General features: G+C 36.1%; 1 protein-coding gene across 6 annotated transcripts in view; it reads left to right on the top strand.

The window, feature by feature from the left end:
• DGKB (diacylglycerol kinase beta) overlaps positions 1–26021 on the top strand; it is a gene marked incomplete at both ends in the record, with an annotated part of 637756 nt that overhangs the window by 150484 nt on the left and 461251 nt on the right. For all 6 annotated transcript variants that reach the window (XM_082846621.1, XM_082846623.1, XM_082846625.1 and 3 more), the window contains 4 exons: positions 807–924; positions 3522–3610; positions 3693–3809; positions 13943–14041. In XM_082846621.1, coding sequence (XP_082702747.1) covers positions 807–924; positions 3522–3610; positions 3693–3809; positions 13943–14041 — 423 coding nt within the window. The remainder of the gene's footprint in view (positions 1–806; positions 925–3521; positions 3611–3692; positions 3810–13942; positions 14042–26021) is intronic.

Raw genomic sequence — 26021 nt, forward strand, 5'->3', positions numbered from 1 at the left:
ATGTGAATTAATTGAACTCAAGGTTTTATTGTGGCAAATAATGGTAGAGACTGTTATAAGTAAATACAGTAATATAGTTTTAATATTTTTGCCATCTTTCCATGAGATTAAAATCATTCATATTTTGTAAAAGAGAAGTAAAATAATAATGTAATTAGAGCCTCATAAAAGTTTATGTTTTTAAATTTTCTATTTGAGACATACAAAAATATATTAGTGTCAATTATAACATATAAGGAATCCCCCAACTGAAGCCTTAGAATATCATGAATAACTTACTTTTAAGTGTCATTCTTTCCCATCCCATCCCACCCTTCTACCTCCTTATAAAAGCTAACCACCATCATGAAATTTGCATATTCCTACCATTAAGCAAGGGTTAACATATTCTGTCAAGGTTTTCATCTCTCAGAATCTTCCACTCAAGAGTATTTTCTCTTCCTTTATTCACTGATTTGTTTATGGAATTGTGCTAGGACTAAAGTATACAGAGGTGAGGCAAACACGCCTCTGTTCTGAGGAGTTCTCAGTTTGGCGGACGGTTATAATGGTTGGGACCTGCTGTTGAACTGTTGATATTAGGCAAGAATTTGTGGGTTGCTATAGCATCCGATATTTGTTAGCAGGATCTCATTCCACTAGAGCACATGTGGTTTTCTAGACTCTGTGGCAATCTTGGAGAAAGTCAGAGATGAAATAACAGATTGTCTTCAAATGCTTCAGTCCAGCTCTGAATTTTATTGGCACTTACATATTCCACTGTTTACTTCATTAAGTGAAATCTTTTTCTCTTGCGTCCCGTGCAGAATGTGAAGGATGACGGACAGCATGTGTGGCGACTCAAGCACTTTAACAAACCTGCCTACTGCAATCTTTGCTTGAACATGCTGATCGGCGTGGGGAAGCAGGGCCTCTGCTGCTCCTGTGAGTATGTTTGCTTTGCCCGGATGTCATCACCTCTGGTGAGAAGCGATTGATTTCGTGGAATAGTCCTATTTGTAGACGGAGTTAAGAAATCACCTGACCCTTCCCGTACCTATGATTTATCTTTCCCTGAAGTATGTTTCTGAAGGTTTAGATCACTCTAGTTTTAACTTTCTTCAATTTTGGAAAACCTTCTTCTTGGAAAAGAAATAAGGACATTTCCCAATTCACTAGCCATTTTCTTTCCACTGTAGTTTAATTTATTCATGGTTCCCATTTCTTCTGGGAGTATTATGAAAATATCCATTGGTCTCTCATATTTATATCTTATGCATATTTGTCTTTTTTCCCTCCCTAAGTTACCGCTTTATTCACATTGTCTTCCTATAATGAGCTAATTCCTTTCAGTCTTTTAAAAATAATTGATTGATTATCAGTTTCCATTCAAACTAAGAAATCACAAGGAATACACACTAATCTTATACCTCAGGCACATGATTCTTAATTCTATAATGAAGAAAATCTAATATATGGTTAATGGATATTAGAACCCAAAGTGTTGCCAGTTCATGAATTGTGGCCATTATTTTTATTTCGGTACACTTATCTTTACGATATTTATTTTATTCTGTGGCGTACTTTTTGGTAGTATATGTAACAATTTATAAAAGGCACTTAAGAAGTTTTAAATGAACAACATGTATACCTGAGGAACTTTTGCATTCCCTGATGCCTCTGCTAAAACAGAGGGAGGGCTTCCCTGGTGGCGCAGTGGTTGAGAGTCCTCCTGCCGATTCAGGGGACACGGGTTCATGCCCCGGTCCGGGAAGATCCCACATGCCGTGGAGCGGCTGGGCCCGTGAACCATGACCGCTGAGCCTGTGCGTCCGGAGCCTGTGCTCCGCAACGGGAGAGGCCACAACAGTGCTCTCACTGTTGAGAGAGAGTCTCCCGTGTACTGCCAAAAAAAAAAAACAGAGGGAATATTGAGTCCTCCTCACTAAAGTGTGACTTTGTCTTGGTCCAGCACGTTGTCCATCCACGCCCTTTTCTGCAGTGTATGGAGTTACTGAAATTGTCAAGTTCATTAGACATATCCCATTTTCGCGCATTTATATTAAATCTAATTTTTTACCTGGCTTCCATATAATACATAATTTTCAGATATTATTTTTAGCTAACAGCTTCTTTGGTAGCATATTTGGGAGTTGACTTTCTCTCAGATGTTTTATTTTACGTTAAAAACCATAGAGTAGGTACACTTTTAAGTGATTTCTTACGTGTTTAAGGATTTTAATAAAGTTACATAAAAGTACCTCGCGCCGCGTTAGAGGGCAGTTTCTAGTGGCCACATTTAAAAGGCTGTTTATACCAGAACATTCTCCATGTACAAAGGAAGTAATTTGTTTTCAAAGTTTTATTATTTTTAAGGAAAATAATTTTTCATAGTACTGTCTATTGATGGGAGCTTATGAAACAAAATGGTAATTCTCAAATAACATGGGCAATAGCATATAAGAGTGAGAACCTTGCTCACAAATTTTAACTGATTAGTGTGCAAATGTAATACTCAACATTATTGCCAATGTGGAAGAGAAGAGAAACTGCATTTTCTTCCTCAGTGTTGCCAAAGGAAATCACAGAAGTGGATGTTTGGGAATAGTTTTACTATATAAATATTATATTTTCGTTCTAACTTCATGCAGTGGTCAATTTTTGTTTGTTATATTGAGAGAGCTGCTTGGTTGTTTTTCACTTAATTTTTATTCTATGTATTTATGCATTTAGAATTCTTAATTTGAAACCAGTGTTTTATTAACGAATATCTGTATATGACCCTGAGTTATATTGAGAATCAAGCCATGAAGTAATTTAAAGATGCCAATAAAGTGTATGTGTTGGTTTTTTATATACATTATACGTTTTATATACACACACATATATATGTTTGTACATGTGTTTCTATACATATTTGCAGATACATATAAAATTTTGCATATATATATATACAATATGCTGCCCAGCAAAGGTTGTTCCTTTTGGACAAACAGTGCCACGATGGCAATGAGGGATGAAGTTTAACTGAAGGCCTGGCATATGATGAAATCTATTCTCTGGAAATAGACTAATCAGCCATTTAAGGTTTAGATAAATCAATAGACAAAATAGCATAAACTCATGGGCTTTTATTCCCATGCCTGCCAGCTGCTCTCATGCCTATACTTTGTAAAATATAGATCTCTTCCTTCTAGCAAATGACACCAAGCCATTTGGCAGTCATCAATTTGTCTTTAGTATGTTTGTCATCTGGGAATTATTGTGAAAAATTTGAGTGAGGCCTGATTTAATTAAGCATTTCCTGCTATTGCCATGATAGAGGAGTCTTGGTTCTTCACATGCATAATATTTCCTGTACTAATTGGCCTTTTGTATTCCATGGTAAAAACAGTCGAGTTGGACTTTTCCTTGATGTGGCTGATTGGATTGATTAGGGAGCAGTGGCTATGAAACGAGCTTCTGTTAATGTCATTCTTTCTGTATAAAATTGCAATCAGGACCAGGATTAGCTCTGAATTTGCGTACATGTTTCCTTTCAGTTTGCAAGTACACAGTCCATGAGCGCTGCGTGGCTAGAGCACCTCCTTCTTGCATCAAGACTTACGTAAAGTCCAAGAAGAACACTGATGTAAGTGTGTGGCCATGCTTGCCTTTTGAGGGTGCTGTTTATGGATGCCTCCTCTTACCACGGTGCTTCTGTTGTGTTCTAGGTGATGCATCATTACTGGGTTGAAGGCAACTGCCCAACCAAGTGTGATAAGTGCCACAAAACGGTTAAATGTTACCAGGGCTTGACAGGACTGCATTGTGTTTGGTGTCAGATCACAGTGAGTAACATCGAAGGATAAATCTCTAGCATTCACTCACGATGAAGATGGTATATCCCATGTTCTCTGATGAGTCCTATCCTGGAAGTCCATTCTGAATTTTAGACTAAGTCCAAGTTAGCATAAATTCGTGGGGGCCTCTCATAGCATGTGCGGCTCCCAAAGGGATAAATGTCAAGGTCAGATTTGTCCTCATAGAATCGAGAATTTTAGAGCTAGTGACAACCTTAGAGATAATACTGTCATAAGGTGTTCAATCTGTGCTCCATGGAGTTCTAGGAGCTGCCAGGAAGGTAACCAGACACCATGGCTGTGGGTGGGCAGTGAGCCTGGGATACTGACTGGGTAGAGCTCAGCTACCCCTCTGCCGGAAAACACTTTTCTGGTAAAATTTTCTATTCTACATGTTCTAAATTTATTCCAATCATAGAATCTATGGGCTTAAAAAGGGTAGCACAATGAATAATGTGGTATAAAGACTTAATTTTATAGTGAGGACACTAAGACCAAGAAAAATCTATGCAAATCATCAATGACCACATGACTAGGTAGAGATGCAGGTGGTCCATATTTTAGTTCTTGATGCTTCTAAGAACTCACTTACCCCTTCTTTACAACATGGTGTTGCCTTGCTCCTTTAGTTAAATCATAAATTGAGGGATAACAAATATGGATGTAAACGCTAGTCATTAATGGTATTGACAGTCGAGAAAGAAGAGATCACTTGGTCTTTCCCAGGAAATCTTAGCACTCTACCTAGTTTGCTTAATTGTCAAAGCTGCTTCAAGTAACTTCTGGAATAAATGCAGTTGTTAGATGGTACCTCTAGTGTTTCATGTTGTACTTCTGGAAATTAATTAGAACGCACATTTTTAAGAATAGCCATTTTTTACAATTTGGTCCAAAAACGTTTATGGGGCTGGGTTTTTTCCCCCATCGGATGTGTTTTCTTTTTACAGCTAGTGTATGAGTCATCTTGTTATAGGACAAATTATTGCTTTTGTGGAAATAAACTGGTAGGGAGCGTTGTTTCAGTTAAGCAGATACGTTTCTCTGTAGTGCCCCTCAACACCCCTCCCCAACACACACGCTATTTAAAAATTTTTCTTAACCACATACACACACATACACACAGGATAATGAGAAAAACAAACTGTGACTTGCATTTCAAAAGTACAATTAAGTACTTTTTAAAAATGAACACATTTTCTTCAATCATTTTCAGCTATTACTCGGTTAAATTATATTTACATTTGAAATTTCCTCAATTATGAAAGACAGTTTTATTTTTTTGAAGTGTTTGGTTATTGTAATAAAGCGTCTAACAATGTTTTAAATTACACATAGAAATTACTTAAACATGTTGAGTTCTCAGTTTTAAGAAGACCAAAACTATTTCATTTTTTAAAAAATTTGGGCCGTTAAAAAATATTAGTTTTCTTTTTTTTTCTTGCTAAGCATCTATAAAAATATTTCGGTTTTATTTCTGATCTTATAGGAGCCCGTTCCTCTTACTTTCCCCATAAAGTGCATTTTTCATTAATTATATCTTTACTATAAACTGAAGTTAGAGAATATCAGAATTTATTTCTTCGTTGTATTTCAAGTTATTTTGCCATCCTTCATACATTTCTTTTTTTTTTTTTTTTTTTTTGCTGTACGCGGGCCTCTCGCCGTTGTGGCCTCTCCCGTTGCGGAGCACAGGCTCCGGACGCGCAGGCTCAGCGGCCATGGCTCACGGGCCCAGCCGCTCCGCGGCACGTGGGAACCTCCCGGTCCGGGGCACGAACCCGTGTCCCCTGCATCGGCAGGCGGACTGTCAACCACTGCCAGGGAAGCCCTCCTTCATACATTTCAAGTGTAATGTTTCAGATCTGTTATTTTCTTTCCTGTTTTGTGTGTGTGTGTGTGTGTGTGGTACGCGGGCCCCTCAATGTTGTGGCCTCTCCCGTTGCGGAGCACAGGCTCTGGACGTGCAGGCTCAGCGGCCATGGCTCACGGGCCCAGCCACTCCGCGGCATGTGGGATCTTTCCCGACCGGGGCACTCTCAACCACTGCGCCACCGGGGAAGCCCCTCCTATTTTTATTTCTTGAAAAAAAAACAATGTGTTTAAAGTTAGAACGCTCTAAAAATATGCATTGCTGGGCTTCCCCGGTGGTACAGTGGTTAAGAATCTGCCTGCCAATGCAGAAGACATGGGTTTGATCCCTGGCCCGGGAAGATCCCACATGCTACGGAGCAACAAAGCCTGTGTGCTACAACTACTGAGCCTGTGCTCTAGAGCCCGCGAGCCACAACTACTGAAACCCGCACACCACAACTACTGAAGCCCATGCACCTAGAGCCCGTGCTCCGCCACAAGAGTAGCCATGACAATGAGAGACCCACACACCGCAACGAAGAGTAGCCTCTTCTCGCTACAACTAGAGAAAGCCCACGCGCAGCAACAAAGACCCAGCACAGCCAAAAATAAAAATAAATAAACTTAAAGAAAATTAAATAAAACTATGCATTGCTACCTTTCCTAATAGAAAAGCTTTTGGAGATTTTAAGTTTCTTTACTTGACTCGTCTTCTCCTTCCCCCATTTAATCTCTATGAGGTATATCTTCTGCCCTTTTCATTCTATGGGAATCATTCTCCTCAAAGTTACCATTGCTAACGGTCTTATTGATAATCAGGGCATCTTGAGATTTTTTTCTTGTTTTATATTCCATTTTGTTTTTCTTGTTTTCTTTCTTTTGTTTTAGTGGTTCCTCTCATCTGTGACTCCAAAATCTGTATTTCTAGCCCAGGCACTCTCCAGTTACATATTTATATTTGGTCTTGATCCTGTTCCTAGTGTTGTAAGAAATTAGGCCTTTCCTTTTATAGGAAAGAAGGTGCTACCTGTGGATAAACTCTGCTTTTTAAAATCTAAGGATTTCATATCTAATTCAGTTCAGACAGCATGTCCCTAACATCTTATTCTTAACAAAAGATCAGAGTGTACATGAAGATGACTCTTTGGTCACTACAGCAAAGCACAATATAAGCTGTAAATGTATTTAAATCCCGAGTTCTACTCAGGACACAGGCTAACCAGGGACCACTGAAGGGTGTAAGGCAGAGTCAGGGAAAAGTGGCTGCCCTCTTACTAAGCTCTCCCAAGACCCGAGGCTTCTGGCTAACTTTAGCCTGATTTGCAGTAAACCATGATCTCCGGGGTTCCTGTGGGTGTTTAGTTAATGAAACAAGACTTGATATTTTTATATAAGTCCTCATGTATCCAGAAGAATATATATAGCCTTCTTAAAAATAACTTCAGCCTCTGTGCTGTTTTGGTTTTTAATGTTAAGCAGTTATAAGACTATATCTATTAATTTATAGATTTTTTTTGCCTAGGTTAAACAGAGGATATTTACCTCTAAACATTTATATATTTAGTATAATTATACTTTCTTCCTGAACTATTGTATGAAAATTTTAGTATAAAGTTGATCTGCTTTTGACTGACACACTACTGGTTGCCTTTAAACAAACTGAATCTACTTTCTTATGTCTTAATGCTTCCCAGAAGGTGCTATTAATATAGCAAAGAACTAGCAGAAGTTGCGATGGGATATGGCACCGTCAAAGCTGAGCTTTAGTAAGACCTATCTGAACGGAGTCCGTGAGGAATAGATTGCAGAGAGAAACAAAGATAACGAAACCTGGCTTCATTTCAGTGGTTTTCCAAATGCCATCACTTCCTTTGTACATATGACTTTTGGAAATGGCTTGAGTTTTAACTTAGTCATAAGTTAGACTGACCAGATTCTTAAGAATGTCTCTGTCCAACCAGTAAGGTAGTAGCTGTACAATCTTGGGCCAAGTATGTAAAAAGCTTTGGCCAGCTTCCTAATTTGTAAAATGGACTTAATGATACCTATTTTGTAAGATTTTTGTAAGAATTAAATGGATTTTTTTAAAAAATGTATGTCATTGTGTTCAGGGAAGACCCTATACCTACTAGTGCTTATGGAAGGACAATTATTATCATAGTGAAAACTAGCTAAAATGTCATGTGAGGGCACAAAACCCATCCCGTGGCTCACAGAGGGCACTCCATGAATGTTACTCATGCCATCTCTTACTCACTTCTGGAAGGGTCTGTAGTCGCCCAGTCTAAGAATAGCACCTGCATATTCTAAAAGCACCCAGAACCATGTGGTCCCGAATATCACTAAATCCTAGACTAAGCTGATTTATTTATATTCACTAAGAACAGCTATTCCAACTGTATTCTATCAGACATGGTAACATCAGGCTTGCAATCATTGGAAACAGAAGTCAATCTCTTTTATCCTTGTCTTTCACCTCTATTTCGTATATCCAACCTATCTCTGAGACTTTAAGTTTTCCCCTTAAAATATCTCTCTCAGATTTGAGTTTTTTGTCTTCACCATTCACAGCCCACGTGCAGGCTCTTAGCACCTCTTAACTAGATTAGAGTCAGAAATCTTGGCTTATCTCCCTAACAGAAGGTACTTTTCCTATAACACAGGCTGCAAACCACCTCCAGAGTCATCTTCTGAAAATACTAGTTTGTTATCATATGCCACCTTCAGCAACCTATAATAGTCCTGTGATAATAAATGCAGCTCTCACCTCTTCCTACCTCAACCTGGTTTTTACTTCTCCAAATATCCGACCCAAACCTAAGCACATGACGTATATAATAGTCCCCTGTATGCCCAGTCCCTGCTGTAGCCGAGCATGTCTGTTGACAGGCCTCTGGGAAAGCCATGCTTCCCCCCTATTTTGCTTACTCTAGTATTGCCCTGAAGGCACCCACCTCAAATTTTGACTATACCTCAGGAATCAAATTAAGTTCCACATTTTCCTTGAAATTTTCCTTGATAATAATGTTTGCCATTTTCTAAACACTTTCTAGGCTTTTATTCCACACCAAAGGAAAGACTGAACTGCTGTCCAGCAGTGTCACGTCTGCATGCTAGCGTCATCTACACTGTTAGACTACCATCTCACCCAGCTCCGGGTCCAGTATACACATTTTTCTTCTAATAACCCTAAATCTTGATGGAGTGCTGACTTTCGAGGAGGTCCTCAATAATTCACTTTCATGACTGATAACACTGTTCTTCTTACTGCTAAATAGTGAATTTTAAATGCATGGTTTAAAAATTTTTTTTTAAATCATCCTGTAATACTCAAATCTGCATCAAATATACAAGTATGTGTAGACAAATGCTCAAAGATAAAAAAAACATTTTAGCACCCTTTTTTTATTCAGAACCTGTGGCTTCTTGATATAATACTATTTGCCATTATGTAGATAGAATGTTAGGCTCTTAGAACTGGGTTTTATCTCCTTCTGTAAATCTAACCACTTAAAAACTAAAAACAGAAAAATCCTAAGTGAGAGCAGTATAAACTACCTTCTACCATTAGGCAACCATTTCCCCTGGGCTTTATAATTCAGTCAGCCGGGCTGAATGTCATCATTGCTTCTCTCCTCCTCCCCTTGCTTACGTTCTCTGATTCTTAAGATCACACTGTTTACACCTGTTCATTTCTGCCATGAACATATTTTCTTGACATGTAAAACCTCTATTTAAAACATGTTATCATTTGCTCCGGTTGCGGTAACATACCCGCGGTCAGGCAGGACTCGCAGGATGGGAGGATGATACATGTCATTTGAGCTTCGCAAACGAAAGCTTATATGATGACTGTGGATTATTGACTTTTGGTATCATGTAGGGCTGCTACTTCTTTTAAAATAGTAACTCCTTATTTCTGTTCCTGCCTTGCCCCTAGGTTCTTCATGACCATTTTTTGTTTTTTTAGATTCCATATATATGTGTTAGCATACGGTATTTGTTTTTCTCTTTCTGACTTCATTCTGTATGACAGAATAAAGGCGCAGACCTACTAGAGAATGGACTTGAGGACACGGGGAGGGGAAAGGGTAAGCTGGGACAAAGTGAGAGAGTGGCATGGACATATATACACTACCAAAGGTAAAATAGATAGCTAGTGGGAAGCAGCCGCATAGCACAGGGAGATCAGCTCGGTGCTTTGTGACCAACTGGGGGGGGTGGGATAGGGAGGGTGGGAGGGAGGGAGACACAAGAGACAGTAGATATGAGGATATATATGTACATATAGCTGATTCACTTTGTTATACAGCAGAAACTAACCATTGTAAAGCAATTGTACTCCAATAAAGATGTTAAAAAATAAAAAAGTGAGGCAAATACCCCCCCAAAATAAAAAAAAAATAGCTCCTAACAATAATGTTTAAAGGTTTCCGATGCCTTTAAAATAGAAAGGTTCATGCTTTAGCCAATGCCAGCATTAAGGCAGCACCCTGAAATGGCAAAATGTTAGAAAAAATGTATATAAACCAGCAAATGTGCCTCTAAATCTGGACACTTCATTTTTCTGTAGGAAAATGATTTATTTCTTTTTTGACTCCAAATTCTTATGAAAATTTTTTTTTCTATTTTTCTCCCTTTTGACTTCTTAGATTACATTGCTTTCTTCTCAATACAATGCCTTCACTCTTTTCTCAACTCCATCCAGTAAACACACACACACACATCATTCACACATTTTCTTTTTCTTCCTAAATTGAGACAGCTGTTTTCAATAAACATAGACCTGGCTCTAAATTAGGTGCTATTGGAAATTGTCATAAACTCTGAAATTATTTCCAAGTATTTAATTCACTTCCAGGAATAGCTGGTTTATATTTTATGAATTTCCTAGGTAAGGGACTGATTCCCTTAACATGAATGGACGTTTCTGTACATATAATAAAATAACGACCCGAGATTTGTATGCCTTACTCTTTAAAAATGCAGAGGTAAATGTGAACAAAAATAAAAACACTTTTAAAAAGGTAACGATTTCCTTTCTCTGGGCTTCACTGGCCATTTCATTTAAGAGGCAGGATTCATCAGTGTTCTAGTTTATTTCTCTTCTTGACGAGGCTTTTTCTGTTTCGCTGATTTGGGATCTGGGTTATCTTTAAGACAATTGTCAGACTTCAGTATCTTATTGACACTGAGAAGGACTCAGCTGTGCTGTCTTTTTCTGTAAAATGTCGTGGTGACCAGTGTAAGCAACTTGTTTTTATTGCTGGTTATATTCACTTTTTTTTTCCTTTTTACAGTTTTATTGAAAAATAACATACATGCAGAAAAGTGTAAATATCTTAAGGGTAGAGCTCAATGAGTTTTCCACAAATGAGCACCCTGTGTAGCCACCACCTAATCCAGAAACAGAACATAACCCGTTTTGGGGTAGTTTTGGGGGAAAGTACCGTTTAAATTCTATTATATGGTTTCTATTTTGTTGATATTTGCTCTTTTTTAAAAAAGAGACTTTATGCGGAAGTTTTAGTTTCACAGCAAAAATGAGGTTCACTTTTAATCTTGATAAATAGTCCTGGGAACTATAAGCATTTTCTCATTGGCTTTCACGTTTTATATTTTGTCCTCAAGTATATCCCTGAGCAGTATGATAAATGCACTAGACCTGCTATACACCTTGTGGAATGATCAGTATTTTCCAACATGGTGTCCTCTGGTTTGACACTCCTGGTTGTAAATAATCTCATGATGTTGATGGACATCCAACTATAACAGCTGCCAGACTCCAGTGTTCATAAAGGTATAAGGCACCTTGCACATTATTAGTTAATACAGACTTCTTGGGGAGGAGAATTTTCTTGCACTGTGTCTCCCTGTTTCACTGATGATGATATGGTTACTGACCTCCTTGTAGACCCTGCTATATGCCTAGGTTCTTGCAAGACTCTGCCTTGCAGCTGCCTAGACAAAACTTGGGAATATGGACCACGTGACAATCAAAATGGACAATGCCATGCTGGTTTTATTTAGCTCTGCAGAGAGCAGTATTTCATAGGACCATTTGCTGGCACCTATGCTCTGAAACCCTCCAACCTCAATACGAAGAGTTACCCTTTACACACACATTCTGTTTGGCTTATCAACTGTGTGATTCTACCTGAGTCCTCAGTTCCTTTTTTTCCCCCCCCTGCTGGGAAACTAGCCTAAATGCCAAAAAGCTGTCATTAAATTCATGTTATCTTTGTTATCTTTCCTTACATCTGGTAACCCTCAAATAACCGTATAGAGAGGTTAGTCATCCCTTATCATATCAGTTGTAGATTGTTAGAAACACATGGTATGGAGGCATGGAGGAGGCTGAGGCCCTCAGCTTATGTACCTGTGGTCAGTGCCCTGCATCTCTGTCCTTCAGAGTTGCATGTAAAGCTTCACTAACTGCAGTCAAGAGTGAAAATCAGTACTTTCTCAATGTGTACAGACAGAATTTTTTTCTTACATCTCTCTATTTGTAGAGGCTTCATAGAGCCTTGCATCCTTGGCTGTCCTTGGTGTCCCTTGGCCTGTGGCTCCATCACCAAATCTCTGCCTCCGTTGTCACATGGCTTTCTTCTCTTCATATCTGTCTCCTTATGTCCAGATTTCTCTCTTCTTATAAGGACACCAGTCATTGGATTAGGACCCAACCTAATTCAGTATAACTTCAACTGAACTTGAATACATCTACAAAGGTATTTCCAAATGAGTTCATATTCACAGGTACTAGGATTTAGGAAATCAATTGGGGAAAGACCAATTTAACCTGCAACACTTGGTAATCTATTGGTTTAAATCCAAAATTTCAGGGCCATGATTTATTCTAAGAAAATTAAGTCCAATAAATTAATATATTTAAACCAGTCACTGATTTTATTTGGAGGAAACTATGCATTTGCATTTGCCAAGTGAGTGTCTGTTAATTTATTCCTATTTTGCATGTGACTTCAACTGCTTCTTTATCTTCAATACCTCCTGCCTCTTCACAAAGATCAGCAATGCCTGATCAGATTAAACCACTTTTTCAAAAGGAGTTTACATCCACGGAGAAGCAGAACTGCTAATTATTGATGGATGTGTAAAGATACTTTTATTTCATGTAATGTGGCCTAGTGTGAGTTAATTACTGTGCAAGTAGCCTTAACTCCAAGGCAGGACGTGACAGATGTTTTAGATTCAAGGACGACAGAAATACCCCTTCAATAGTGGTGAGCTATACTATCGCTAACAGTAGATCAACCCCATTAGACTCCTATGGTTGGTTGTTAATTAACTGTTACAAAGGTAGGTTTGTTGCGGAAATTAATTAATGTAATCATGACGTAAACGGGGTGGTTTTGGGTTCAAAACTGAAAAATGAAGCAGCTCCTTTTTGGTTTTGAACAAGACGTTAGTTTATTAATATGTATCATTTTTCTAAAGTATGGATATTTATATTAAACTGATAGGGAGTAGAGGGCAGATATACCCCTAGATGCCTTTAAACAACTACTACTTTAGCAATTCTGTATGGTTCCAATAAGAATTATCATCTCAATTTTTTAAAAATCACTATTTAATACACTATGTTATAACACCTTAATTTAAACTTGTGACAAGGTTGATAAAAATATCAGCTTAGATTTTTACATGTAGAAAAGGAAATAACATGTTACATGATTATACACATACTTAATATAGAGCTGATAAATATAAATTTTTATAATCATAATCGTCTTCTTATATTTATATCCTGCTCCTACTGAGATGAATCTCTGGTTACATTTACATATTGAATTAGAAAGTTAAAACTAATGATGGGATCAATTATGCCCCATACTGAGCTGTGCACTTTGGAATGACTTTGAGAAAACAGGAGGGTCAAAAAAAAAAAGCATCCACAGTGCATAGTAGTTTCAAGATTATGCTAACAGATAAGCCAAGGAAGGACTGTAATGGACAATAATGTGTGTTTGTCAAAGAAATCAGGCTTTTTGGTAGAAAACCTAAAGCACATTTCGAATATAAACATTTCTGAGAATTGGAAAATATATAGGCTGGGTCACAGAAGTTGCTAAACAGTTTATTTAAGGTAGAATATATATAAGGGCAAATGTAGTATGAATCCCTTTAAGATCTTGTTGGTTTGTTCTTGTAATTCTTTAAATATATTTGCTGTATCTTGGGCAAAATATAATCTGCTTCATGTTTGCTGTTGCCATGCAAAATTTGATAGTGTCCTCTTTCTCCTTTCCTAGCTGCATAATAAATGTGCTTCTCATCTGAAACCTGAATGTGACTGCGGACCTTTGAAGGACCATATTTTACCACCTACAACAATTTGTCCAGTGGTACTGGTGAGTTTTTCCTTCTTATCATTCTGCTATAACTTGGGGTGTCTGTGACTAACTGGTACACTCTACCACTCAATGCTTCCAGAGATCATTTTTCCATTGATCAAGGCAGAACTCAATAGACCTAAAATACCTCATGGCTTCAGAAAATACCCCTTTGCCCACTATATTTCCTTTTTCCTTCATGGCACAATAGACGTCTTAGTAAGGTATGCTGTAACTGAAGCTGACTCAGGTTTTGTCACTTAGTCATGCTGTAGTTACCAGAAATTGTATGGGAAGAACACTTCCACATTTTACATGTTTTATAGATCTGGCTTCCCAGAATAATGAAGTTATTCTTATGGACAGTTTTGCTGGAGATGCACATTATGTATCTGCAGTCGGGAGGTCTTTCACCTAAGTCAGAGGCTACTTAGAATGAGGACACACACCTTGAAGAGAGTTACGCACTGCCATTAGGTGTATTTTATCTTTCATTAGTGAACAATAAATTTACCTGCAAAATAATTCCTTGATTTAATAAATATACAAGGGAAAAATGTGTAAGTGAGGTAATCCTGAAAAGAACAAATCTTGATAGAAAGAGAAGCAGCTATTCAAAGATAATATTCATATTACATTTCAAAATCCAAATTTTTTCTAAAGTGAAACAGTTATTTTACAAAACAAACTATCATATCTATAATGCAGTTCTCATTTTTTTAAAACAACATGGAAGTTAACTAGCTGGAACTTCAATTTGATATAATAAAAATACAACAAGTAAGAAATGTTAGACAAATACTTTTCTAAAGGTCAACTTAGAAATTAATCAAAGTACTCAATTTGCACCCACTTATGATTCATTTTGTAATTATCTGTAAAATGCTGGTTGTATCTAAATTCCTTTATTTAAAAAAAAGAAAACTCTCTTCTCAAACTGCAAATATAAAGCAGAAGTAAATACCTCCATGGGGCTGAGGAGAGCAGTAACTAATTCTAAATTTCCTTTCTTCATGTAAGATACATTATACATCTTGTAGTAAATAAGATTAATTAAAAATAATGAGAGCCATATTAAAATACATTTTAGATGAATTTTGGTATTATGTTCTTTTGTAGTGTTTTCTTAAAGAGAAAGAACTTATAAAATTTTTATATATTTGCATTCTCTTTAAGAAGTGTAGTAATTTTACTGTTTTAGATGCATCCTTGTGCTCAGATTTTAACTATAAGAAGAAATCTATTATGTCATTCTATTATCCAGCTATCTAGGTATAAAGCCCTGTTCAATTCAGTGAGACTACTTCTTTGGCCTACTTATATCAACCTCTGGTCTTATAAGTTCAAACATGAGATACATTCTTTTATTATTCCATCCTTGCTTTCTTTGAGAGAATCAAAGGTAAAGAACATGGGTTAAATGAATAGTCCTGTCTCTAACAATCTTGCAAACTCTTTCATTGCTTTTGTAGATACTTTTGATTCTGAAGATTTATTTTCACTCATTAAATCTTCCTGTGGTATTTATCATGATTTGTAGCTCGACATTTGCTACGTTATCATTTCCTTGGTACTATATACTCTGAAGTATTAGGCACTGCTAACCACCTCTTCTTTCATGAGTGTCTACCTTACCTTGACACCCATTATACTATCGTCTCCTTATTCTTCTTCTGCTTCTCTGGATACTTCCTTTTAATATGTTTCCTAGCTTTCAAGATTTCAACCTGCCCCATGTTGGCTCATCCGTACGCCCTGCCCTCACATGCCACAGCTTTCTGCTCTTAACATTTTTCCCAGCAGGATCTTGTTTATTTATTTATTTCATTACCGTATTAATTTATATTAAGTTCCTCCTCCTATTCTGAATCTCAAGTGCTGAAACCTGGAGGTTCCATGTTGTTTATGTGCCTGATATGTTATCATTATTATAAGTAATCACAGCAACTTATTTACTGAGCACATATACTATACCAGCTACTATGCTAAATATATTAATCCATTCAAAAAGTATTTATTGAATGTCTAGTATGTACCCAGTAGTATTAACAGTAGAAGGAAAAACAGTAAAAACCCAAATCAAATCTTTGCCTTCATAGAGTCTTCATTCCAGTGGAGTGAAATAGGCAATAAACAAAGCAATAAGTACAGTATTTAGTACCTGGTTATATTAAATTACTGGTGGTATGTAAAGCTTAAAGGACGAAACTAAAGTAGGAAAAGAAGAGAAGAAATGCTGGAACTACAATTATAAAAGAAGTAGTTAAGAGTTCACCAAGGAAATAATTGAGTAAAGAGTTGAGGAATGTGAGGGAGTCATCGATGTGGCTCTCTGGGGCCAGCACTTTGTAGACAGAGGAGTCACCAAAGAAGGACAAGCAAAGACTCAGAGGCAGGAGAAGCCTGACATAGCTGAAGTGCATCAAAGAAATTAGTGACTGGGTCTCCTTCTGCAGGGGGAATACTGGTAGAGAAGGTGAAATATGTCTTAAGATTTTCATATGTGTAGGACAGTTTAGGCTATGCTAAGGTCTTTAGCTTTTCTTGTGAAAGAAGTTGGAAGCCATTAGAGGCTTTTGACCAAAAGAGAGAGTGATCTGACTTACATGTTTAAAAGAACAATCAATCTAACTGGTGTGTTCAGGGGGTAACAATGGAAAAAAGATATGACACTTAGATTTTCTTAGAAAAGTAGGAAGGTGGGTCATTGCTAAGAGCAAAGACGGTATGAGAGTTTTGAGGATCAGGAATGAGTTACACACGAGTCACCTGGGAGAGTGGGAACTACGTGGATCAAGAAATACCATATGATTGCCAGGGAATAATGAAAAGTCTCTTCCTGTTAATAACTGTGGATTTAGAACAAGATCAGTCAGCTTGGATGGGTATATTTCTCTGGTCATATGCAGTCATATTTCTCCAGTTACGTTCTAGGCCCAGGAGTAGAATAGGCATGGGGCAGCCTTAATGAGACTGTGTTTTGCCCAATATGATGAAATGAGAGAGAAGCAAAGGAGTTGAGAGTATGAGCAAGGGAGTAATTATAGGGATTGGCCATGGAAATTAAGCTGGGAAACAAGGAAGTAAGGACATGAAGAGTGAAGTACAGTAAGGGGTGTTAGGAAAATACATTGTGGATTACAATGGAATCAAAGATTGTTTGGGGGCTTCCCTGGTGGCACAGTGGTTGAGAGTCCGCCTGCCGATGCAGGGGACATGGGTTCGTGCCCCGGTCCGGGAAGATCCCACATGCCGCAGAGCGGCTGGGCCTGTGAGCCATGGCCCCTGAGCCTGCGCGTCTGGAGCCTGTGCTCCGCAACGGGAGAGGCCACAACAGTGCGAGGCCCGCGTACCGCAAAAAAAAAAAAAGATTGTTGGAATCAAGGTTTTTGGTGTCAAGTTATAAGAATGAGTGAGGTAACAAACAGTTGAGATTATGAAGGGTTTGCAGTTATTGATAATGATTTGTATGAATTAATTTAATCATCACAGCGGCACCATAAGGTAAATATTGTAACTATCTCTATTTTACCTATGAGGAAACTGAGAAACAGATTAAGTAATTTCCTATGTCACATGGCTATGAAGTGACAATTCAGGACCGGAACCCAAGAACGATCGGAACCCAAGACCCAGAGCTCATACCCTGAGCTCATCATTTCTGCCCTTTCTCCAAATCCCAATATAGGCCTTCTCCTATTTGCCTTATCTAGAACCTTCATTCCCCAACTTTCCCAAGCCAGAAACCTAAGAATTATAATTGGTGCCTCATCTTGAATATCAAATTAATCATTAGACAGCCTATTTTGATGTTCTTTCTCTTTTCTTCAGCCCAACTGTAACTGTCTCATATGTCACCCAAAAATTGTTCTCCAGAATTCTCCTAGTACTAATAGCATAATCTCTGAATTTCCTCTTTTCTTTGCATTCTCGATACTACTCCCTGGATCCACTTTCAAAAATACAATAAAATATTTTCCTTCTTAAATATTTAAAGTATTTTAAATCAATGCCAAACTCTCTAGCATGGTAAACAAGGCTCTTTAACTGGATCAACCCGTCTAATCCCTCACACACCACCTTACACACTAGAATCAAGGATTTGAACTACTTGTAATTCTTTAAGTACACCTGCTCTTTGAAGTCCTTGTGGTTTTGTACATGTCAATAAATTAGCCTAAATCACTTTACCTTGCTGCCTTGCTAAGTAGAAATTTCCAATCATGGAATAAGTACGTTGACTCTTAAACTCATTAACTGTTTAAATACTAAAACTTTAAACAAATTAATAAAGTTGTTTTGCACACAAAATTGCTTAATATGCTACAACTGATGGGCTCGGGAAGCTTTTCAATTTGTGAACTCTCATTAACTTCCCAGGAATGATTTCACACTGTATCACCTGCTGTAAATTTTTAAAATTTCATTGAAGGAAAATAGTCCTCACAAATAATATGAGTTTTTCATGATCATGTTCTCTAAGAAGAGCAGGTGAGTTTCAAACTCTATTGCAAAGTGGTCATCAATATCATTTCTAGCTTATTCTAGAAAATGTGAAATGAAGAACTTAAGACATAAGATTTTATTGAAGTTTTTTATCCCTTGCTTTTGATCCTGTGGTCAGGAATTGGTTATTCAATGAGCAATATAAACTCATTACAGATCCCTTTTTGCTGGTTGAAGCATTTTAATGACACACTTTAAGGTCGAGGTCCATAGCAGCAGTCTTCTTATATTTTAAAACATCTCTTCAGGTATTATTTTTATTTATTTATTGTTTGAAATTTCTGTACCTCTCTTTTCATCCCTCAATCCCTCCTCAACACTTATTAACTTTAATGATTCAATACGTACGTGCTCACCTGTTATGAAGATTAGCAAGGTCAGCATCTTCTTTGCACTGATGACCTGCTTTTATAAGCATGCACTAAAATAGGATTCCACAAATAATTAAATAGGATTCCACAAATAATTTGTCTTGATGGTGCTTATGGCCACAAAAATGGATTAAAACCAACTACTCTGAAATTAAAATAGAAATGTAATCAGTGATTCCATACATCAAATATAATCACGGATTTCTGGAGTTGCAGTTGGCTTCTAGTATATTTTGAGAATACTATCACAAAAAGCTTCATTGCTTAAAATTTATCAAGATTCTTTGTGACCATGTTTAGGTACTTATAATGCTTTCTTTGAGAATTTTCCAGCAAAAAATGATTGGAACCACAGTCTATTTACTGCCATATTGAAGATAATTCTGAACTGTTTACAGAGGTATTGCATAGCTCATCCCACCTCCAAACAAGTAGAAAGTGAATCTAATGCAATCAGTCAGGACTCTTGATCAACAACTTAATTTCCAGAAAAGGCCATTAACCTTTACCAATTGATTGTCAAAACGGATGTTCTGCCTTTGATGGACTCCATCAAAAATGCATTCCTGATTCTTTTCTTGGATCACACTCAGAAATCTCTGCTGTCCAATCCCAATCAAATGTCAATGCAAAAAACTGTAGCAGTTTCACATAAAACATGACCTGATGAGCATGCAGTTTGCCCACTTCTTTGTGTTCCAAGTTGTACCCCTAACTCAAGACAGACTTGGTCCATGTTGTGTTAGTCCCTCACAGATTTGCTTTAATTAAATTTGGACTCGCCATTATGTCATCAACGTGCACTGAAAGGTTTTAAAAAAATTATATGAAATTCCCTCGTTGTAACAAAAAAGGTATGTTTTTGGAGATGCCTTCATTACCTAACAGAAGTCCCTCTCTGCTCTGTTTATCATGGTTTGTTATCTTTCGAACCCTATGAGCCTTATTACTATCATGTTTTATCTTCTATCCTTGAGAAGAGTAGAGTTCAATTTATACTGACATTTGAACATGATGATGGGATGTGTGTTTATTTCTGTGTGCTAATCTGTAAGTCTCTTGTTGTCCTTTTCATAAATTTTTCTGCACTGTAAGAAAAAATTAGTAAAATTTAGAAAAATTTAGCCTCACTTAGTACTTTAAAACTATTTTTGTTGGTATATAACTTTTTTAGTTTCCAGAAATCAATAGAATAAGCTAGATAGAGTCCCTCTGATTCTCAGAATAATTTTATAGTGGAAGCTGTATATTTGATCAACTTCTCTGGAGCTATGGTGTAGTCTTACATTCATTATAAATTTTATGTATTTTTTTAATTATCAGGCTAACTGGGTCTCTGTGATTACACGTGTTTTTATACTGATTCTTCAATTTGGGTTAGGCTTTTATTCAATTAATTCTGCTACTCTCAACAAATGAATACTTGAGATGTCTCATGAAGAAGTAGCTTTTTAAATTTTATATTTGAACAGCAAAAGCAGATCATCATTAAAATCATTTCTATTATATTTAGCTCTGTGATTTAGTTTTCTTTTTATAAAATATTTTACATTATAATTTAAAAGCAAGGTTCTAGTCTGTAAATAAGGGGTTAATTATTAATAATTTTCTACATCAACATATATTAGTAAAGTTGATAAAATACATCATGTAATGTTGATTACTTTAAACTTGGGTTTTTTACATTTAAGTATCCACTCTTCATATAACTGTTATGACTATGCCTTTAAAGAATTTTTAAGATCATTACGGATAATCAATGTACATTATTTTTATTTACAATATCTGCAGTGCCAGTTTCCTTCTGTTTTTTTCTTCTCTTTCCTTCTTTCTTTCTTCCTTCCTTCCTTCCATTGGCTTTTATTAAAGTAACTGGAGCTAAAAATTCAGATAAGAACAGTTCTTTTATTTACTGTAATTTCAAGTCTGTTGGGCCAGACAGGCAGGGAGGTTACATATTATGGTGAGGTAAACATTAACTTACTGAGGCTTTAGTGAAGAGAATCTTCATCTATCCTGAGTGTAATTCAAAGAGTAAATGAAAACTTTCTTGAAGATATGATGTCTGAGCTGAATCTTGAATAAAACAAGAATTTGGCCAGCAAATACAAAGTGAACTTTATATGAATAGTCTCAGAAATAAGAGAGTACAGAGTGAGATCTTGCAACAGCAAAATGTTTATTAAGTCTTATTAGTAAAGGTGAGGTGTGGAGAGACAGGCAAGACAAGGTCTGAGATGGTGAAAAGTCTGACCTTTCTTGTCAAGGATTTGGGCTTTATCCAGTATAAATAAGAGACTACATGATCAGATTTTGTTTTAGAAAGATAATTCGGCTAACAGTGTGAATTACAATAAATTTAAAGCAGGGAGCAGAGGAGATATGAGAATATAATTACTGGGTTGTGAGGCAAATCATCAGAAAACACCAACAGAGGAAGAAAATGAGGGAAACAGGAGAGAATATTGTAGCAGAGAGCAGAATATTAGGGTTTGATGTGATTTCAGAATAGATTAGTTGCAGAGGATGGTAAATTCCATTATGCAGCCGTGGATCTGGGTGGCTCAGCTGGTGTGCAGAGAGGAGGTTCGCTAGGTGTTAGGAGGTCAACGAACTCTGGGCATGGTCTGTTTCATCTTGTCCATAAAACCACCTGGGATAATTACAGGGTCTTGGTGGAAAGGTTGCTGTATCACAGTAATGAATAAGAGTAGAGGGGAGAACTATTAGATTCCATGAGTCTCAAATGATAAGAGTTTCTACTTTGGGGCTGGAAGAATGATGATTTTAATGCAAAGCCAAGCTAGTCCATAAAAAACAAAACAAAAACAAGCAAACACAAAACGATCAAAATAATAGAGCAAGTAATGTTTGAGAAAATGAGCAACCTCGGAAGTGTTATAGAGGTAGTGGCAGGGACTTAGAAAGAAAGAGAATAATTAGTTTGTTTTGAGCAAAGTTTTCAGAGACCCCAATGAAAAGTTTTAGAAATGAAGTATGGAAGATCAATTGAAGAGAAAGAAAGCAGAAGTAAGCATGGGATGGTGATAGCCAGAAAGGATGGAAGACCAGAAACTTAAGTTTCTAACATGAACTCTGGATTTGTAGGCAAGTTATTTCAAGTGGTTACAGCCTGGTGACAAATGATTTGTGTCCAGAATATAAAGATAATTTACATAAACCAATGATAAGCAACAAACAATCTAATCCAAAAGGGCAAGAGATCTAAAGAATCATTTGAATAAAATATATATACACATATCACCTATAAACATATGAATATATGCTCACCATCTTTACTCGTCAGGAGAGCACATGTTTAAATCTCAAGAGATAACACTACACACCCATCAGGATAATTAAAAATCCTAAGTTTGGAAAGGACATGAAGCAATCAGATTGTTCATACTTTGCAAGTGTGAGAGTGAATTGGTTCAACCCAATTAAGGCTAGCAGTATACTGTGTTTTTGAGCCCTGGCCTTTTCATTAGTTTTACGACATGAAGCAAGTTATTAACATTTTGTTCCTATGCATTCCATTTGGAAAATGGAATTAAGTGAATTAATTCATGAAAATTTCTTAGAACTATGCCTAAATATAGTAAGTTCTCAGTCGATATCATCTAATATTACTACTATTGTAAGCATTATGTTGAACCAGAAAGTGAATTTTAACCCTTTATTAAAAGAGAACTATGCATTTATTAAATAAAATTTATAAAAACAATAGAAGTTGAAAAGGAAAACATTTAAAAATCTCTAAAACAGTTATATAGGAACCATTATTAATGTATAAATAGAACCACTATTAAAGTTTGCCTCTTGATTTTTAAATGTATATTTTGGCATTTTTGTAATTAAACTTGACATATCATGTGACACCCTGTTTTTACATTTAAACTGATATCATTAAGTGCTTATGTATTTCTGTATACTATGTAACATCACTATTAATGGCTGCATAATATCTCGTTAGTTGAAGATATTATAATTCAGTTGAAACAGTGTTTATATTTAGCATGTTTGCAATTCCTTATTTTAATCTCATAAATAACACCTTAGTGAACATCTTTATGAAGAGTGGCTTCTCCAAGTTACTCTCTAATCTATACTGGAAAGTATCATTTTTTCCCAAAATGTACTTATTTGGTTGTTCAAATGAGTCAGATTTCACAGTTGTTTAGTTCTTTCTGTACTGTAAACACATCTCCGAATCAGGAACACAGTGCTTGAAATGAATCCTAAAGCCAAAAGTTAGTTTTACAATAAACTATTAATTATTTAAACATTCAAAAAACTAATTTGGTGGGATTATTTTATCTTACTTTTAAACAGACATAATATTATCAGAATATACAGTAAATATAGTGTTCATTGGCAGGAAGTGATATAAAACAAAGAATATGTTCATCATTGTGCTTCTTTTGGACCAATTGTGGTGTGTTCTTCCTGGAATACTTTCTCTTATTATAATACCCTATATTACCTTAAATTAACCTTTAAGAATGCCAGCAAGATAAATGATAAAACTTGTTAGATCAGAGAAAGGAAAACAAAACTATTGAGAAAATATAAATTTTAAACATAGTCTTTAGATCTGATTCAGATGGTTCCAGTTCTACCTCTCTCTCTTCTTTACTGTAACTCTGTAAACTTGGCCAAGTGATGGTGTTGCTGAAGCAGCAATCTATGTATCTCTAGGTATAACACCCTCAGAGAACCATATGTCTACATTAACTTTTCCTCTTCTTCCGATCTTGCTTGCTCTTCCACTATGATAAGAATTCTACTAAATTATTCATTGTAGATATGGTAAGTCTTAAATAGCATAGAGTATGTTAAATCTTTCCTTCGAGCATGTGTTTACTCCTCAGTGATGTCAGGGGCCTGTTAGGGAGTGGAAGTATAGCATGCATTTCTTTCTCACGGTCCAAGGATTATGGCCTCTTCCTGTCTTATCTTTCACTTAACCCTAACCAGCAACAGTTAATAATGACAACTTCAATACCAAACATAAGCTAATTAAAAGAGGGAGGGAGATATTCGAATTCTCTGTAATTCTGAAAGTTGGATATTGAATTCTCAGTAACCTTATTTCCTGAACTAGTTAGAGAGCTCCCAGAAGTGAGGAGAGCCTGGTGGAGAGGTGTGAACAGTTGGCTAAGGTTGTGACTTGCTGCACTGAGCTTCAGGTTTTATTTAACATCCATTTCAGCTGCTTCACTCTTCTTTTCCATTTACCTCTTTAACCTTAACCATAGTAACTGAAGTCATCTATTTTCTTGAAAATTCTTTATGTAAGGTACCATGGGTTTGTGCCTATGCAATTTTCTTTTTTGTCTAAAGAGTGGGATAAAGCACATTGTCAGTGCTCAATAATGTTTCATCAATGTCATTACTTAATATTCATTTAATTAATATTCATTATAGATCAATTCATAATTGTCATCAGAGTAATGATAGGCAAGAAGGAATCTCATTTTTTCCCCATATTTTGAAACTCTAACTCAGACTCAATTTCATGGTATTATACATAAAGGATACCTGCTTTTTATTTATTTTTTTAAGTATGTAGAATTAAATTCTTAATGTTCTTCTATTTTTTTGCCTATCATTTTCTGCTTCAAAATCCAATGAAGGATATATTCAGCACTAAAGAGCGATAATGTTTATAAAATATGTGTAGATCCATTTTGGTTGGGCATAGTCTTCCATGTACATATACTTTAAAGGCACATAGTAAAAGAAATCTGAAAACGCCCCAGCATCACTAAGTGATGATTCCATCATCTGCATTGTGAGATGAACCATTTATCTGTTACATTGTCTTAATTAGATTGGTTTTATTGGTTTATAGCCCATCTTTATGCTAACCTAGGCTATATTATATAGAATATGTATACCCATAAGCAGGATCTAATATAAAAGAAAAAGTTCATATATCATGGTTAATGATACTTTTTACCTAATGAATATGATAGAATTCTATTTTTAGGACTCTAAATAGAAGTTTTAGTTTATTTTTTAATAGGCTAAAAAAATATTCCTACAAGTTTCTATAATTTATGCTTAAAATGTTGCTGTATCCAGAGCAAGTTATAATAATTTTTTAAGGAAAGAAACATGTACTTTCTTGGTTTTGTCATGATTTACAGAAGGTGAAAAACAAAAGGCTAATATGACATAAACTGGAAGTTCAGCTAAGTGAAAATGTGATAGAGATCTAAAACATGTAGACAAAAATAAGCATTATCTAAAGAAGGATTAAAAATATTCAAAATTTAAAATCTATAAAATAGACTCAAACAAAATAAAGGATATCATATATGTGTCTGATTCAAAAGTGAGGATGCAAGATTATCTATTAGTGAATTGTTATTCTACAACTTATTACCAACAATTTTCAAGGCAGCTTATGTGAATATACAATAAGCAGCAATATAAAACATAATAAGTTTGTGCCAAAATTAAGTTAGACTTAGAAATTCATATCACAGTATCCTAAAAAGTTGACAGAGGTGGTTTGCAAATTTGTCCCTGAGTTTCTTAGTAGCCTTTGGAAAACGGGGGGAATATTGGCTTGACAATTGTTTTAAGTTGTGAAGACTCACAACTTAAAAACAAACCATTCACTTAGAGCAACACTTTTTTCTTGTTACTGTTATTACGAAGACCCGAGATTAATTTCTTCAATGTGAAATTGTATTGGTACAGGACTACACTTCAATAATATTGCTATAATTGGTATAGTACTTGTTTCCTTTGGTTTTGCTTTTTTATAACAACTGTCATGCAGACTGATGGCTTATGGCCAAAGTGCATTTTAGTGTAAATAAGTACCTATTGCCAAAATAAAATAGTAATAATTCTGCAACAAGAAAACAAAGAAACATGCATAGCAGTTAAAAGTTAGAAGGATGTCATACAGGAAGATTCATTGCAGCAAGCAGATGAAAATGTTAATAAATTTACATGACCAAGAATACTAAAGAAAACATCTCTTTCACAGTATACTGATTTGAAAGGGATATCTAGAAGGTTAAGAATGTAGAGAAAAAAGTAAAGCCTTATCAGAAACTAAAATGTATCAGTATCTGCATAGGGAAAGATCAGCATTGAGA

Source organism: Leucopleurus acutus, assembly GCF_964270905.1.
Source record: "Leucopleurus acutus genome assembly, chromosome: 9".
Taxonomy (NCBI): domain Eukaryota; kingdom Metazoa; phylum Chordata; class Mammalia; order Artiodactyla; family Delphinidae; genus Leucopleurus; species Leucopleurus acutus.